The 17981-nt window shown below is 34.4% G+C and overlaps 1 protein-coding gene across 2 annotated transcripts; it reads right to left on the reverse strand.

Moving 5' to 3' along the window:
* Positions 1 to 80: 80 nt before the first annotated feature.
* LOC131942745 (lysosomal alpha-mannosidase) lies at positions 81 to 17836 on the reverse strand. 2 transcript variants are annotated; one of them, XM_059302663.1, is made up of 26 exons: positions 17561 to 17836; positions 16523 to 16625; positions 16040 to 16189; positions 15523 to 15716; positions 14946 to 15054; positions 13036 to 13133; positions 11974 to 12045; positions 11701 to 11817; positions 10715 to 10918; positions 10505 to 10577; positions 10092 to 10131; positions 9918 to 9987; positions 9532 to 9651; positions 8694 to 8813; positions 8341 to 8476; positions 7701 to 7777; positions 7155 to 7373; positions 6847 to 6965; positions 6207 to 6311; positions 5206 to 5293; positions 4835 to 4921; positions 3882 to 3972; positions 2849 to 2994; positions 2333 to 2512; positions 1238 to 1349; positions 81 to 949 (listed from the first exon to the last, which is right to left on the reverse strand). In XM_059302663.1, exons 1-26 carry the CDS (start codon positions 17651 to 17653, stop codon positions 861 to 863), a joined length of 3012 nt encoding a protein of 1003 aa, XP_059158646.1. In that variant the 5' UTR covers positions 17654 to 17836; the 3' UTR covers positions 81 to 860. The 2 variants fall into 2 exon arrangements, with proteins under 2 accessions (XP_059158646.1, XP_059158645.1); XM_059302662.1 differs by lacking the exon at positions 13036 to 13133 and adding an exon at positions 14394 to 14497.
* Between the last annotated feature and the right edge of the window lie 145 nt (positions 17837 to 17981).

Consider the following 17981-nt stretch of genomic DNA (forward strand, 5'->3'; position numbering starts at 1 on the left):
GATACAAACTAAGTAAAATATGGAACAATAATTTAAGCAAAGAACACAGTCGCACAAGATACGAAATTACAATCATATGAAACAATTTAATTTTGAAAAAAAAAAAAAATTGTACATATCAAGAGTACATAATTATGACAATTTAAACTGGGAGGGGAGACAAATCACAAAAAAATATAGTGTAAAGAATGTCATTGATCAGCCAACAATGTCTGTCAATTATGATGTACGTACATAATCTTTACACATAAAATACCTTAAAGAAATAAGGTCAACAGAAAATTTTATTCACAATCCTTCATACTTTTCTAAAGAATAAAAAGGCATAGGTTAACAGACTTACAAAACTACTTAAAAAAGAAGATGTTAATTCCTTTAAAATAATAATACAGAATACAAGTTCACTTTGACAATACTCAATCATTTTTTTTAAATTCATTACGCCTTAAATTCAATATGCTGAGCATTGCCTGGTGTATTTCCTACAAATACAGAGACAGGCAATACAAATATAGGAGGGCAGGAGAATATAAAACAATAATGAGGACTACAACGACCATTAAGTATACAACAGTTCATTGATAAAAAATGCTACAATATTTTACTCTGTATTACTCCATAGGTACTTCACTGAAAGACTTGGAATGTAGGTCATCTGGCATTAGTTGTTACAAACAGGAAAAAAAATTGTTTAAACAACTGTTTTTTTTTATTCTTATTATACAATAATGGTTATCACTGAGAAAATTTTCTTTTAAGTAATACAACAATTTAAAAAAAGGTAATAATCTTTTTTTCTACTTGTATTGAGTGGATTTCTCTTTACTCTTGATTTCTAGCATTTGATAATTTCTCTGATCCTAAATATTAATGTTGACTTGTAAAGTGACAATCTCCATAGGGCCCAGAGTTACCACTGTGCCAGATAAATGTTTGCGTGGCTGGCCACCTACAGAGATGAAGACAGTGTTTGGTGATTGAAAACATTTCTATTGTTACAATAAAATAAATATTAAACATACACTTAATTCATTACAAATAATATCAGATAATAATAGCAAACCCCTTCATATTTGTGTCTGAAAAAAATTTAAAAAATCTTTAATAAATTTTATGTTTTGCTGATTTTAAGGCCAACCGCTCCACCCAGGTACCATTTGCATGTGGTGAGCAAGTTGAAAAAGCCTTCAAAGTCTATTAGAAAACAACTCAAGTAAAACAAATGACCTTCACTTACCAATTGTTGCTGACTGGGTGTTCCACTTTAACCTTTGAACTTGCTCTATTGGGATGTTAGCACCCAGTGCCAATTCATGGACGTCAGTCAGTTGGAATGGGGCAAAAATGTTCTGCACAATAGTAGAAGACATCAAATATGAGACACCAAAAAGCAAAGAGATAAATAAAGTGTACAGTTTGGTTTTCTAGGCTATACATGAGAACAGGCTACTCTGATGGTAGAAAATGGAAAAATGGCTGGTCATGGAATTGACCGTTCAGCCTATTTACATAGGGAAGTCACAGAAACTGTTATGATGTATGTGAGAGGGTACAAGAGTATGTGTGTTGTGAAAGGATTTCATATAAATAAAAGATGGTGGCTGTGTGACGCTGTAAGCAAGAGTGTGACGTTTCACTGTAGGTTCGTTGAAGCTGGGGAAGAAGTTTAGGTAGCCTTGTGTCTTATTGTGTTAGGGTGACGACGTGTATGTAGTCAAGTATCGTTTTTTTCAAGTCGTCTTATGTATTTTTATAGTGCAATAAACAGTGTAATGAACTAATGTCATCCTGTTGAGTCATTTATCTGCGCTGAATTCGTCGTACTTTAAGTCGGAACTCTAGGATGAACTCTGGAATGATTAGAGGACATGATGGTATTGTAGACCCTCTCACTGCACAACTGCAGGATACATTGTCCCCAGTTACATCAGAAACAGACATAGTGCTGACCACACTATCTCTTCATTTGCCGAGGTCACAGAAACAAGTGAACTCTACTTCACTTGCAATATAGATCGTCAGGTTTGAAAGGGAACTTCTTCACATCAGAAACAGGTGAACTCTTCTTCACCTACCCTATTGACTGTCAGGTCAGAATGTGTAACTTTACATTTATTCCAAAAAAATAATTCTTCAGTCCAGTAAAAGACTGCAGAACATACACATACATCAATATTTGCACCAGAATCACACACAACATAAAATCACTCACCTGAATCACACACAACATAAAATCACTCACCTGAATCACACACAACATAAAATCACTCACCTGAATCACACACAACATAAAATCACTCACCTGAATCACACACAACATAAAATCACTCACCTGAATGTCAAAAGTTACAGGGTTAGAGAGGGTTGCGTCTTCACCTTTCTCATAGAAGTGTTCAAACCTGATCAGGTAAGGTACAGAGGGGCCGGGGGATGGCACTGGTCCAGTGTGGCGGAACTGTTCCAAGGTCAACAAGTGCACATTTTTGGGCAGCGAGGTGGCCAGGGCAGACCACTGGTGACAAGAAAACAATGTTACAGTAAATTACTTTCTGCTGTTAGAAATAAAATCTTTTTTTTATAACAAATATAATGTAAATAATTTCTACTGAAAAATATTTTTCTTTTCTATAAGCATTTTTTTGCACTATATAATTTACATTAAAACATCTTTCGGAATTATTTTCATATTTTCAAAAATGTGTTAAAGTTCAAATGATTTTCAATTTATTAAAAACTTAAAGAACTATTTCTTTTTACTTGCCATTAATTGTAACAAGATTTTAAAACTGAAGCTAAAAACACAACACTACAATAGGGGTGAAGCAAATTTTCCACAACATTCACCGACCTGTGTTCTGAACAGCTGGACATAGACTGATGGCTCGACCTTGAGGTCAGAGAAGGTCACCTGAGGCTGCAAGAAGATCTCCTGGGCCAGGGGACGGTAAATGCTGGCGGAGGTCTCCACATTGTCTAGCACCAAGTAGTGGGTACCTGGATATTTAACAATTTTAAACAACATTAGACAATGTTAAACGTTAGACTGTCATAAATGTTTACTTTCACAAATTTATTTGCCAAAACAATTTGTTATCTGCATGGTTTGGATTTAAAACTAGAAATAATACATGTTATTTTGTAATGATGTGTGGAATGTTTTTTTTTTTTTTTTTATAATCCCTTTAAAACCTGATGGTCTATGGGGCAAGTGAAATAGAGTTCACTTGATTCTGTGACCTTGGCATATGAAAGGATAGTGTGGTCAGCACTATGCCCAGCAGCCTTTACTTTTCCCTAACGTGAGTTTGGTACCCATCAGAGTTGGGTGGGATGTGTGGATTATTGTTACATTATAAATAGTAAAATGACCCTTTCAGACAGGACAGTCTTGTACATAGGCTAATAAAAATAGTGTGGTCAGCACTACGCTCAGCCACTTTTACTTTCCCAGATTCAATTTACATGACGTAAAGAATTCTCTTTAGACCTAGCAATCCTTTGGCCAGATAAGTAGAGTTCTTATGTTTCTTGACCGCTGTGGTCAGCACTTTGCTCAGCCGCCTTTACCTACCCTAACATGAGTTAGGTACTTGAGACTTTCGGGTTAGCAGCCTAGCACTCTACAGCTTACCATAGATTAAATTTACAAACATCAGATTTAGGTAAACTCAAACATGTCCTTTGTGATACAAACCCAAGACTAAAAGTTAATAAACATGTTCTCTACTTAGTGATCTCACCAACCTTAAAAAAACAACAAGTGTGCTAAACCATAATGCTGCAAGTCACTTTCTATTACAACTTAGTTCAAACTACATTATAATTTTTAAAATTAGTGAACCCCCACTAGCAAACACAGTTTTAGCCAGCATGAAAATCACCTCTAATGATCAACCCTTTGCCGTCAATTCCAGTTTCATTTAAAGGCTCCCCCACTCCCTTAGCGTCATCATACAGCAGACGTCTGTGGACCTGGAAGCAAGAAAAGTTTTTAAAACCATGTGCAGGTCAGCCATATAACAGCATTGACATACAAACCTAAAACAATCAAATAATGTAACAAAACTGGAAAAAAGACAAACATCTTATACTGTTCGTGCCAAAGACACATGGGGCAGCGAAAGTAGAGTTCATCTTCAGTGAACTCAGATTATGAAGGGATAGTGTGGTCAATTCTATGCCCAGCCATCTTTGTTTCCCTAATGTGGGTTCAGTACCCATCAGAGCTGGGGACATTTTACTGACTTGAACCTGATTTGAACTCGAGACTTTTGGGTTAGCAGTCTGGCTCTCTACCACTAGGCCACGTCATCAAAGGCAAACATACAAATAACTGTCGTAATATATATATACACCCATGTGCGCACTTCTATAGATCTACTTATCAAGATGTATGCTATGAAATGTATACAATTTTTTCGGCTAAAAGTAATACAAACTACTTTAAAAAACAACATAAATAAAATTGAACAGCTGGGTTTTTAACTGAATCATTTGAGTCTCTTAATCAGTGTGTGCATTTAATATGGTGTTGTGGTGACTAACAATGTATATAATTTGGTTTTTCCAGTAAGTATTGGTAGCCTATGTTATTTTAAATGTGAAGGGTTTTTAGCCATTTAGTTATTTCTTTGCATTGTCACTCATTCAACGTGTAGTAAAACACATAGTGTTTTGACCAATAACTATTTTATAAAATATTTTCTCAAACAAGTATAACATTAAAATGTATAGGCCTATAATTCACGCATAACAGATACCAACAGCTAGTAATTAATAATGGATTTAAAAAGTTTTTAAAAAGTGTGTAAAGCTGGTAACAATGTCAACTGACCATAATTTCCACGTCTCCATCATCCAGACTGACCCCACCCTGTGACCTGTCTGTGAGGACTGTAAACTGCAGCTTGCCATCTCCACTCTGGTTTTACAAAAAATTGGTTTAGTCATATCAAATACAGACATCAGGTAACATTATTTGTGATAATTGATGTTTGTTATGAAAACGTCATACACACACCTTCTGATCAAGAAGTGAAGATACTACCTTGATGTTACGTACTAACAGAAAGACGTTTCTTATAGGAATGTCATACACACAACATGTAAATAAGTAGTGGAAACACTACCTCGATACTATGTGCTTACATGATGTTTGCTATAGAAGTGTCAAACACAAAACATATGAGCAAGTAGAGACTATACCTTAATTCCCATGAAAGCATTGACTGGGTAGTAGTTTCCAGCAACTGGCTCAGTTTGATTCAGGTCCCAGGTTGGGCGATAGTTCAGCCTGGGGAACAAGGGAATTAAATACAACTAAAATGTCATTTTCAGCCTGGGGAACAAGGGAATTAAATACAACTAAAATGTCATTTTTAGCCTAGGGAACAAGGGAATTAAATACAACTAAAATGTCATTTTCAGCCTGGGGAACAAGGGAATTAAATACAACTAAAATGTCATTTTTAGCCTAGGGAACAAGGGAATTAAATACAACTAAAATGTCATTTTCAGCCTGGGGAACAAGGGAATTAAATACAACTAAAATGTCATTTTTAGCCTAGGGAACAAGGGAATTAAATACAACTAAAATGTCATTTTCAGCCTGGGGAACAAGGGAATTAAATACAACTAAAATGTCATTTTTAGCCTAGGGAACAAGGGAATTAAATACAACTAAAATGTCATTTTCAGCCTGGGGAACAAGGGAATTAAATACAACTAAAATGTCATTTTCAGCCTGGGGAACAAGGGAATTAAATACAACTAAAATGTCATTTTTAGCCTAGGGAACAAGGGAATTAAATACAACTAAAATGTCATTTTCAGCCTGGGGAACAAGGGAATTAAATACAACTAAAATGTCATTTTTAGCCTAGGGAACAAGGGAATTAAATACAACTAAAATGTCATTTTCAGCCTGGGGAACAAGGGAATTAAATACAACTAAAATGTCATTTCAAAAGACAACCAACATGCAGATTCAACATATTTCAATATTAAAATATTAAATACAACTAACTTTAGTGGCGAAAATGATAAAACCAATATAATAAATTACCTATTAAAACTGAAATGTATTATTTCTATGACGTGTATAAAGCATGGTTACATACAAGAAGGATGTAAGAGCAGAGGGGGTCATTAACCTAGAGGGAGTATCAATGGAGTATCAACCTGCTACACTGCTATAGGTAACTCACCTCCTCTCCAGAACTTCTCTGCCATTAGCATCAGTGTAAAAGACTCCCTTGTTACCAAACCCAGGCAGGGTGTAGCGGGTCACAACCTCTTTACCTATCTTGTCACTGAAAGTTGAAAATATTTGGTTCATTTATCCTATACATTACTTTATAAACAAGCAAACTTGAGTGATATGCTCTATGATACAATGTTTATAATGTAACCTGTAAGAGCAAACAGCTTTTATTTTATAGAATAAAGTACCCAGAAAAATGTACAACTTTTGGAAAGATACAATAGAGTATAAAAAGAAAAAAAATTTACAAATTTGCTTTGAAATGGAGTGGAAAAATAAATTGCTGTCTATGATAAAGGCATTGGTCACCCATGAAATGTTTTACATATTTTAGCTACCAATTTCTTTATTAAATAAAGATAATTTTATTCAATTTTCCATCAGAGACTAATTTTTCTAAAAAAGTGATTTCTGAAGTAGTAATTTCAAATTGAGTTACAAGATTTTCCACAAACAGACATTGTGAGCTAAATAAGAGCTTAAAACATTTTAAAACTAATCACTTATTCAAAAGACTGCTGTGTTATTTAAATACATCATAAGAAGATTGCACCACATGATGAATGATAAAACACAAGACTCACTTAATGGGGACTGGTCCAACGGTCCACTCCACCTCAACATAAGGTTTATCCTGGTAGACTCTGATCACCTGACTGATCCAATCAGTGAAGACCTGGTAGGCTTCTTGTACAACTTCACCCTGTAGGTTAATAGGTACATTGTAGGTATTAACAGGTATTGTGATCTTCTATACATTAGGTGCAATAGGTACATTGTTGGTTGATGAGGTCGAGATCAACTGTTTCAAGGGACCTCAGCATTTTAAGATGTAAGCACCAGAGGCCTGGTTGATGTCACCCCCCTACCACCCCACACCTGGCTGACTTACCTTGACCACCCCACCCCACTTGCTGAGGGGGACATTGACAGGTGTGTTGGAGCTGGGCCTGAAGATGTAGGCACCAGAGGCCTGGTCAACGCCAGCACTGTTGTTGCCAGGGAAACCCTGGTAGTACAAGAAGTTCTGCAACAAGGGCACGGTGACCCCGCTGGTCAGGTTGGTGATGGAGTGCAGGTAGCCCATGTCATCAAAGGTCACTCTCAGGTACTGGAGGGTAAAATAAAAGTATACTGACATACCAGAAAATTCAAAAAAATTATAGAATGTTACAAGAATATTCTAGACAATAAATAAAAGGTGACAAATAATCTACAGTTGCATTTAAAATTTGATTTTGATAAATTAAATATCAAAAAGCAAGAAATGCCATTATCGATTGACTAATTGAGGAAAGAATGAAAATTCAGAAAGAATTTCTAAAAGTACTATGCTGGGCTAACAGTTGACATAAAAAATTATGTAGTCTTCTGATAATAACATCAACTCAGGTCTACTGTTGATTAGGTTGAATGATTAATAACAAAGTGCACCCACTTTTCCTTCAATGCTGTTGTCATTTGGTGGCACCTCAGCTTTGTGCTTCTCATTTTCAGTTTCAAATTTCAAAGATCCTAACAAAGCAAAAAGTAAAGTAATAATTCTCTAATAAAAAAAACACTGGAAAAACAAATTGTTAAGTACACATTTTTTAAACAATATTCTAACCAAACAAATAGTAAAGTATTAATTCTCTAGTATTAAAATCCTATAAAAATCCTATATAATATCCTATAAAAAAATGGTCAAGTATGCATACTTGAATCAAAGATCTTAACCAGAAAAATAGTACAGTATCCATTATCTAATCAAGAAACATATTTCATACAATTACTTAATGATGAGAAAAGGTACTTAAAAATTAGGTGCTGGGCACACATGATAATGATACAAAACCTATGGTCTTAATAAAACAAATATAAAAGCCCTTATAATAAGAAGCTTTTAAATGCATTGAAATTAAGAAAAAAAAAAACTTGCTCTTTTTAAATACAAGCTTTGGTCGTTAAAATTTATAAGAGATCTCAGGAGTGACCAATGCTCATGAGATCTCTTGAAAATTGAAATTAAGTTTAATTTTGAAAATACTACAACTTGATTCCAGTACAGTACAGCGGAATGTAATAAATCTACTCACTGCTGAGGGTAGCAGCCTTGACAAAGTAGGTGACATAACCAAGGGGAGTAAGCTGGGCCAGGAAAACAAGCTCATTAGTTGCCTGCCTTGCTTCTCTTGTTGGTATGTTCAATGTGCCAGAGGGGAGAGGGAGCACCTGCCAGGAGGAAAACAACAAAACATAAAAGATAGAGTAATGTAATGCTGGGAATAGTTTACACAGGGACCAAGTTCACCAACAGACAGGCAAGACAGGTTGTGTGGGAACAAAACAAAAAACACTGTACCATACTGCTGGGGTACAGTTTACACAGGGACCAGTTTCACCAACAGACAGACAAGGAAGGTAAGTGGTGTGATATTGATAAACTCACATCACTGGTGACTTGTGTGACGCCATCTTCCTTGTACACTGTGTACTTGATTCCAGACACAGGAAGTCTGACTGCGTAGCTGACAGGACGAGCCAGTGGGTTGTATAGAGTCACTTGGAACTGGAAAGTAAAGGGTTAACATTTCTGTATCACCATGAAGATGGTTGTAAAGTATGATGACACTTGTATGTTGGACCAAAAGCAAATACAATGTTGAAAATTTTGTTTTTCTACAGTTGTAGAGTTAATCTATTACATTACCTCACCATACATATAGTGAGGGGTCAGCAAGTTACCCATCAGTGCTGGGTGGACTTAATGATGTCATACAGACCCAAGCCTCGTATCCAAATTGTGACCTTTTAAGTTAGCAGTCATGAACTCTACCACCCCTACAATTGTAGTACTAGTTGCTAGGGCCAACTTTTTTGAGTCAGGAAATTGAAATAATCAAAAAATTAATTTACATTGTGCTGCTGGTCAGCAAAAAATTACCAAATGTTACAATGAGAGGGAAATTATATCAAAATTGCAAAACCTTATAATTAAACTGTATACAATTACATTTTTCTGAGAAAAAAAAAACTGCTGACATGAAGTAAACTTTTAACTAAAAGAAGAAAGAAGTTTCTTAACTGTTTCTTTAAAATAAAACCTAACTTTAAAATAAAACCTAACATAAGCATACTGTTTCAACTGACAAATGCTGAAGAAATAAATAGGCCAAACTTCCATAAGATGGCCAGGTACAAGTAGACAATACAGACTAGATAAGATTTGCCAGAATAGAACACCTAAGCCAGATTCTAAACCAAATATTCAAAAAACAAGAGCTCACATTGTAGGCATTCTCAGTCACACTACAGATACTGATGTTGAGGGAGCCACAGAACACCTGGGTTGGTACAGGAGTGGAGCCCTTCTGCATCCAGAGATTGTAAACATCCTGAACTACATTCTGTGGAGAAAACACATCCAGAGATTATAAACATCCTGGACTACATTCTGTGGAGAAAACACATGCAAGATTATACATCAATATCACATTTCATAACACATTTTTCAGTATCACATTATAAAACACATTATCAAATTTTATGATGCTTGTTGACATAATATACATGTAAAAATCTTAGGAAACAACTTCACCTCCTGAGCAAATATTTTAAATATAATGATTAATTAAAAAAAAAAATTTTGTAAGTAAAAATTTGTTTCTTATACCTGAGCACCATTTACGCCATCAGCAAGGCGTTGAGCATAATCATAAGCCACAGCCTGCTTCTCTGTGCCACTGAAAAACAGAAAACCAGCATACTTATCAGCTTTTATTCAAACATAACTTAAAGTTTTTAAAAGAAGAAGTTTGGAAGACAATTTTATACTGCTAGAGTTTACCTGACTGCATCATGATGTTGGGCCACACCCATAGATTCAGCTGGAAAAAAAATAAAATAATTTATTTATCACTAATAAATAAATTTTGTTTCAAATAATAAGCTTTACAATCCAAGCAGGTTATGTCTTGATAATAATTTAACCCATTAAACTAGGATCCAAAAAATTGTTTTTATCAATACAGAAACAAAGTACAAAGGCAGTAAAACTATTGGGATTTTTTTCAAACAGCAGCAACATCACTTTGTGTTAATAATTAATTACAATATTGAACCAGAAAAATTTCCCAAGCACTTTACAAAATACAACTCTCTTACAAAACAACATTACATTTTTTAAAAAAAAATGTAGCTATCACTTGAATTGAACCCTAATACTACTATGAGGATCTATGAGACCAGTCTCCGACCTACCCAACTTCTGTAACTGTACACCACTGTCATATGTATTGTCCAGCTTAGCCAGGCCCGCCATCTGTTTCACAGACTGAAACACAATCAAAACTAGCATATAGTTGACATTACCCTGATAGCCATTAATACACACTTTGTGTATAAGTTGAAAAGAGGATAAATATAAGTTAACTGTTTAGTAATAATCTCTTAACACGCGTAAATATTTACCTGGAAGAAACTATTGACCACACGGACATAATACTTGAGCGCTGGACGACTGGCAAAGTAGCCAGTCCAGAACCCATGATCGCGGTCAGCATAAGGGAAGAAGTCGTCTTCTTTGGTGGTCCAGGTCAGGTTGTCGTTGTTTAGTTGTTTCAGGTAGCAGGAGGGGGTGGAGTAAAGGACGTTAATCTTACTGCCTGATGATTGCTGGGGAAGGGGGGGGGGGGGGGCAAAGAAAGAAAACATGAATTCATATTTCACACTGTGATAATTTTGCTAGGCACTTGAGTGGAACCCCCAGGGAAAGCAGGACAGGACGCCGAAGATAGACCTAAACTATAGTTTTTTGAAGAATTGAAGAACTGAAGACAGCAGGGAGATTGCAAAATCAATAGCAGGGGACCAGACAAAATGTAAGGGAATGGTTGAGGCCCTACGTTCCACAAGGAGCAGAGAGTAAAGTCAATTTTGTTACAAATTAATAAGTTAGTATGGACAATTGGGAGTTTTTATACTTATTGTACTATTCTGAAAATTCCAGGGAAGACTAAAAAGAAACTGGCAGATTCTTCTTAGGACTGCAGAATTGTATTGGATACACAGCTGGGGACTCGTTAAAAATGTGGAAGATAATGACTGAGGTGCAAATTCTACTAAGAACCGGGCCTCCCTGACCTAATTGCTTCTAACTCTGCCTATAACTTTTGAACCGTTTGAGAAAATGGTATCCATGCTCAGTATCAAACAATTCAGCAAGATTCTAAAATTCTTTGTTTTTCTATATCCAAGATGGCGGCCATCCACCATCTTGGATTTCTTCAAAAGCCTACAACCTGTCGGTCTCAAAGGGTTAAGAGGACTATGTTGTTATGATGAAGTATGTGATTAAAACTAAACAAATCTGGCCTGGGTCTATACAATGGAATCAAAAACAGGCACAGCTATTATTTTATAACTTCTTTGATTAGATGACAGCATGGAATAATTACCCTGGCATTGACATATTTGATCAACTTGTCCATCTCTTTGAAGAACATATGGGCTTGCACATAGTTAAAGTCAGATCCCATAGTCATGATCAAGTGATTGGTTCTGAATGATTTAGCCTGCAAACAAAAGCACACATTACTGGTTTGTAATTTTTTAGCCTAGATAAAAAGATTATTTACCTTAAATTGACTTTTCATGTCATATTTTTTTTTAAAATCTATAGTTCCCAAACCTGGCAGGACATTCAAGGGGAATAACTCACTGGTACTTACCTGATCATTGACAGCCTGGATAAACCCATCCACCATCTGATCCACATTGTAGTCATGGAGATTAGGATCATCCTACAGGATTATATATTCATTTAAGTTATTATTTCAAAATGTGTTACAGGATGTTTTTTTTTTATATTTGTACACATCTTCACACTCATGTCCCAAAAATCAACTTAAATTTGTTATGTTCTTAACACTTATATTTGTTTTCACTTAATTACAAAAAGTATGTGTTGTAATTATTTCTCATTAATCAATATTTAAAATGTAATCAGTAGTAATATGAAGAATTTCTATTATTACATTTTAACAATCTTCAGAAGTCATCATACATCTTTAAACTTGACATTTTAAGGAAATCAGAAAATTAATAACCAGAAAATAACAAAATAAAATACTCCGTAAGGTCTAATAAAGCAGGAATTAAGCAGCAATACATTGATAAGGATTATCTACTGCATAAATATGCTTTTGAACTTTACATTATCAACAGAAAAATATAATGATTAATTTTTATCAAAAAAGTGAAACTTAAAGCCAAGGGAAATAACACATGATAAAGAATAGAAGCAATACAATTCTAATACTTTGTAATATGACTACTGCTTGTTAAGTGATATTAAATTGAGTATGACTACATAAGCATGTACATAAAGCATAAAAGAAAACAATGGAAAACAATTCACAAACACTAATAACTACAAAGAAATTGTAACCATGCATAGTATTAATTTCTCTTGCTAAATTCAATACTATGACTATTATTGCCATAAATATAATATATGAAGGCGAATCTTTCGTGCAGGTATTTAAAAAAGACCATTCTTTAAAGTCTTACATAAATATCAAACTGCAGTAATACAAAACATTGTTTTTCCTCCAGTTATATTGTTTATAGGAAAATATATCCATCTTTGAACAAAAATCCATTTTAATTATAATCCATTAGTCTAAATAGAATACTTTTTTCTATACATCACATTTGTATTTGAACCAGGATGGTGAGATGAGGGGAGGGAGGAGGGGGAGTGCAACCATCTGGTTGTAACCAGGCCTGACCTTGATCATGTTGGGGTCACAGGTTATGTCAAAACAGTAGCCCCCAGGAGGACCATAGCCATTGGGCAGGACACCAGTGAAAATCTCACCATCACCACCTGAACACATTGGATACATTCAAAGCTAGTCACTTAACAGGAAGGGTGGGGGTTATTGTTAGTGTTTATCTATGTAAATACGTGTGTCACTTATAAAGCTAGTCACTTCACAGGAAAGTTGGGGTTTATTTTTAGTGTTTATCTATGTAAATACGAGTGCCACTTATTAAGCTAGTCATTTCACAGAAAGATTGGGGTTTATTTTTAGTGTTAAACTTTGTAAATACGCATGCAACTTTGAAAACGTTATGGACTATACAATCTACACTTTCAGGATGGTTGATTCTAGCAAAAAGATGTGCATGAGTATGTTTACAAAACATTGCTAAAATGACCTGGTTTTTCTTGTCATCTAAATGATTGCTGTTTGGGCCTATGTGTTGTTTTGATGGGACAGGGAATAACTTGATAAAAACTTAAATAGATTTAAATAGGCTATTAAAGTTGATTTTTAAACAAAAAGATCTCCTTATGAGGTATCCTATATAGCCTATAATATTATATAAGTTGGTAATGAATCCTCAACCCCATACCATCTGTCCAAAGCACAAAACCCCTTGACCACACAGTGCCATTTTGTCATAAGAATAAGTAATTTGAGCCCATTGAACAGCTATTGAGTTCATTGTGTCTACTGGACAGGAGCTTCTTCCAAGTAGTCACTTCATTTGAATATTATACAAGCAACCCCAAACAGATTAAGAAATGTATTTGTATATTGCACTTTAAAAATATTTAGTCAATAATTTAATTACTTGAACCGACTAGCCTTATAAAGGTAACTATACCATTTCAATACCTAGGGTCATTAAGAGAAGTCATTAGTGTTGATATGGCTATCAGATCTTCCAGAACAAGTTATACTTATAAAGAAATCAGATAGGACAGCAAGTTTGCTGATTATGTTGTGATAACCACCTGATTAGATTATCAGACAGTAAACAGTGTGCGGACTTCAAAGTTCACCCCTGTACAGACCAGATATGTATGTAGAAAAGTTCATAGGTATGCCATGTTAGGCAAAAAGTCTAATCAGTATACAGCACTGATAACCTGTGTAACTAAATCTAGAACAATTTTTAAAACAACTAGCAGAATAGGTTTTCTACATAAAAGTACCATGCAAACCTGCTGCATGCGCAGTGCGACAAGATAAAAAAATAAAGCGAAACATGCAGAAACAAAATGTTAGAAATATGAAGTAGTGTTAGTAAAAACAAAGTGCCACCACCACCAATATCAAGGCCCATGCAATGTTACCTGAATAAGAGGATTAAAATCTAGACAAGTGATATCAAAGCAATAATTGCCAGGTGGGTTGTAGCCGTTGGGCAAAACCCCAGTGAACAAATCTCCCTGGTCTCCTGCAGGAAGAGGAAGAAATCAAGTGCCCAAGATGAATTATGGGAAATTTAAACTTCGAAAGAAACTTCTTGGCTACACTACAAAACTCACTCTGATACAGAGATTATTATCTTAAACATTTAATAATGTATAAACCTGCAATGTGACCATGTACGTTAACATACAATAATTATTGAGATAATTGTTAAAATATTAAATACACATTTCTACCAATAAATCCATAACCGTACTTAAGACAAAACTAATTTAAAAAATCAACCTGACAATGGAGGGTGTTATTTTAAATAACGTAAGAGTCTATCACATTGCTGATATTGGAGCAATAGACAGAGCCTACAACTTCTTGACCAAACTATCATTGGTGCAATAGATCAATCCATTTGTTTTAGGAGGGCTAGACATGTTAAACCATTTATGTTTTATATTTTTAAAAACAATTTTACATACCCAAATTGTTGGGGCTGCCTCGCCAGACAAACTCCATAGTTTTGTCTTTCTGCCTCTTGTCCTTGTCCTGGTAGTCAAGTCGACCAAAGAAATATCCATCAAAGCCAAACTGCAAAATAAATTCATTTCTTTACCTCGCCTGGCAATGGGAAAATTAAACCAAAACTTCATCAATCAGTTAAATAAGATAAAGTGCAGTGGTGAACAATCCAAAACTATTGTAAAACATCCTAACATTAAAATCAGAGGTCACTAAAATAAAAATACCATATTCAGAAAAAACAAAACAAACTTATAAAATAGAATTCATGTGAATTTGATGAAAAATAGATCTGTTTCTTTAAAATCACATTAATTTAATGGCAGTAGGGCACAGCAGCAGTTATTGTTATTGATAGTTATTTGATATCAGATATATTATTACTTTGAATAAAATAAATAACCTTCCAAATAGCAATTCCACTAGAATTTAAAATTGTGTTCTATAATTTGCTGAGGATATAGCTTCACAGAATATTTTCCAAAAAGTATGAATAAAATTAATTCTCTGCATTATAAACAGAGGACTGTATCTAACCTGAGCAAACATGGACGCCTGCTCTCTGGAATGTCCGAAGGGATCAATCTGCCAACCAATTTTAGGCCTGGCACAATCCCCAAAGTTGTTCCTCAGGTACTCAAACCCAATCTTGTGTTGGTCAATCATGGCGGTGTAATGGGGCGTGGCCTCGTCGTTCATACACCAGCCACCCAGAATAAACTCCAGCCGGCCTGGAAGTATAGACATGTCAAGTCACTGTCATTTTAAATATTTATTCATATTTAGAAACTACATAAAGAACACAGTTTTGAGTTGTTTTTCAAAAAATCTGTGAAAATTAAATGCACTAAGGTCTGATACAATGAGAACATTGTTGAGTAAATATAAATAAAACTATAGCTATTCCAGACTATGACAACAACCAAAAACAGTTGTAGTAAATTCAGTGTTAAAAAGTGCAGAAGATCTTAACAAATTTAAGTAAAATATATCATGGTAACAATCATATAGGCTAAAACTTATTCTAGCAACAATCTTATATAATGTAGTTCACCTTCATTGACAAGTTTCTGGACCAGATGTCGTGTGGCATCATCCTGCTCATTGAACCACCTTGAGAAAAAAGCTATTTCAACATAGATGAATCTTTTGCTTGGGTCAGCTGCCAGCTCAGGGATAACTCCATCCAGTATAAACTGTACAGCTGTTGAAAAATGATTTTACAGAACTAGTGAATACAGGTTCCTATCCAGTGTAACATGTATCTATTCTAAATTAATAAATTAATAGTATCTAAAAAATATTTTTAGAGTAGATGGCAGACAGGAATATCAAGTTGTTGTACAGCTAGTACAATGCCTTTATTTTACTTTTCCCTCGACTTAATCAGCCACCTATTTTAGCGGGCATAAATTAAAACGCAAGACTCTCAGGTTAGAAATTGATTAGGCATAAGGCTAAGTACTCTACCTTTTTGTCCCAGTCTATTTTAATTTTTTAATTTATGAGCAAAAGAAATGCATAAGATAATTGAAACCTTTGTAGTAGTATTGGTCAACAGTGACCAGCCAGCCCACATCGTCATGTGTATGTGGCACAAGGTGTACATTGATCATGCCGGGTATTTCTTGGTTACAACTCTGAAAAAAAATATAAAAATTAAGACTAAATAAAAATCAGTCTAAGTACATAGAACTGTCATAAATCACACACACAGAACTGTCATAAATTGTATAAAACAGTAATAGGCTAAATAGTTAAAATTTAAATTAAAGTCAGTGTTAAGTTAGGGAGCTAGATCTAGGCATTTATTAGTATTTTAGGTAGAAGAAATATAATAAAACTATAAAACTAATTATTGTAAAAGGCCTACAAGTAGACATAATCGCTAGATCTAATTTCTAAAATTTACTAAATTTTCAATTTAAACATGACCACTGAATAATAGACATTCATTTGAAATTCAATAGGCACTATTTTTTTTAAGTTTTTGAAACTCGTTTTTAAACTAAATTACTAGGGGACACATAGTTTTTAAAAAAAATAAAATGAAATTGATTGTGATTTGCATTCCGATCGTATAAAAAAAAGCATACAATATTTGATTTTTTTTCACAGACTGATAAAACTAATTATGCTTCTCCTATTCACTAATTTTTGGACCTTCACAGTTAATATTTTAAAAGTTCTATTTGATTTTAATGAAACCAACTTTTAAATTTAGCCTTCATTCTCCAAACCAAATTTCTGGCATATAAATATATAGATCTAGCCCCACCACCTATAGGCCTAATATGATTTTATAACCAGAAAACCTGCCAATTTGCTCGTGGTAAACCGTTTTAAAAGTAATTCTAATGAATGAATACTGAATAGTAGGCCTAATTTATTTTATTTTTATTATGTATGGAATATTAAGACAAAAAAAATTCAACAGACTGTCCTGATGCCAAAGACAAGAGCTAGCGCCTAAATCTAGAATCCAGATCTAGATCTAGATCTAACTCAAAATTATTAGGCCTAAATTTAATAAATGTATGCATTTTGTGTTAGGGCTATTATTTAATATTTTTACCTCGTATCCACAAGTTTGCTGACCATTTTTGACGCTTCTGCTGCAAACAGGAGCCACCAGCACTCCAACAAGCAGTGCTAACACGAACTGCATTATTTCACCAGCAGGTCTACTTCAGGTAAGTGATTTGATCTAAATACTACTGAATATCTATCTCTACTTCTAATTCAGTCACTACATACAGTCTGTGGTCATCTGAGTGAAGACGACACAAACCTAACCACCTAGAAGTAGAATAGACTGAAAAGTAAAACCGTCATATCAAGCACAAGTCATGTGATTATCACGTGATAAGTTGTTTTTCCTTTCATGAAAAAAGTTTTTCGCTTTTTCAAATATTTTTTTTCTGTGTATATAAATTATAAAGTGAACATAACACCTGTTGAAGTCATTAAAAAAAAAACACAATCTAGATCTACAT

The sequence above is a fragment of the Physella acuta genome, unplaced genomic scaffold, assembly GCF_028476545.2.
Source record: "Physella acuta isolate Inbredline_101_S28 unplaced genomic scaffold, ASM2847654v3 ptg000423l, whole genome shotgun sequence".
Taxonomy (NCBI): Eukaryota; Metazoa; Mollusca; class Gastropoda; family Physidae; genus Physella; species Physella acuta.

Coding starts and splice junctions, on each gene's coding strand:
- LOC131942745 (XM_059302662.1), bottom strand. CDS start 17,653: ATGCAGTTCGTGTTAGCACTGCTTGTTGGAGTGCTGGTGGCTCCTGTT. Junction 8,814..9,531: donor TGACTGAGAATGCCTACAAT/GTGAGCTCTTGT, acceptor TTTACTTTCCAG/TTCCAAGTGACTCTATACAA. Junction 2,995..3,881: donor CAAAGGGTTGATCATTAGAG/GTGATTTTCATG, acceptor TTAAATATCCAG/GTACCCACTACTTGGTGCTA.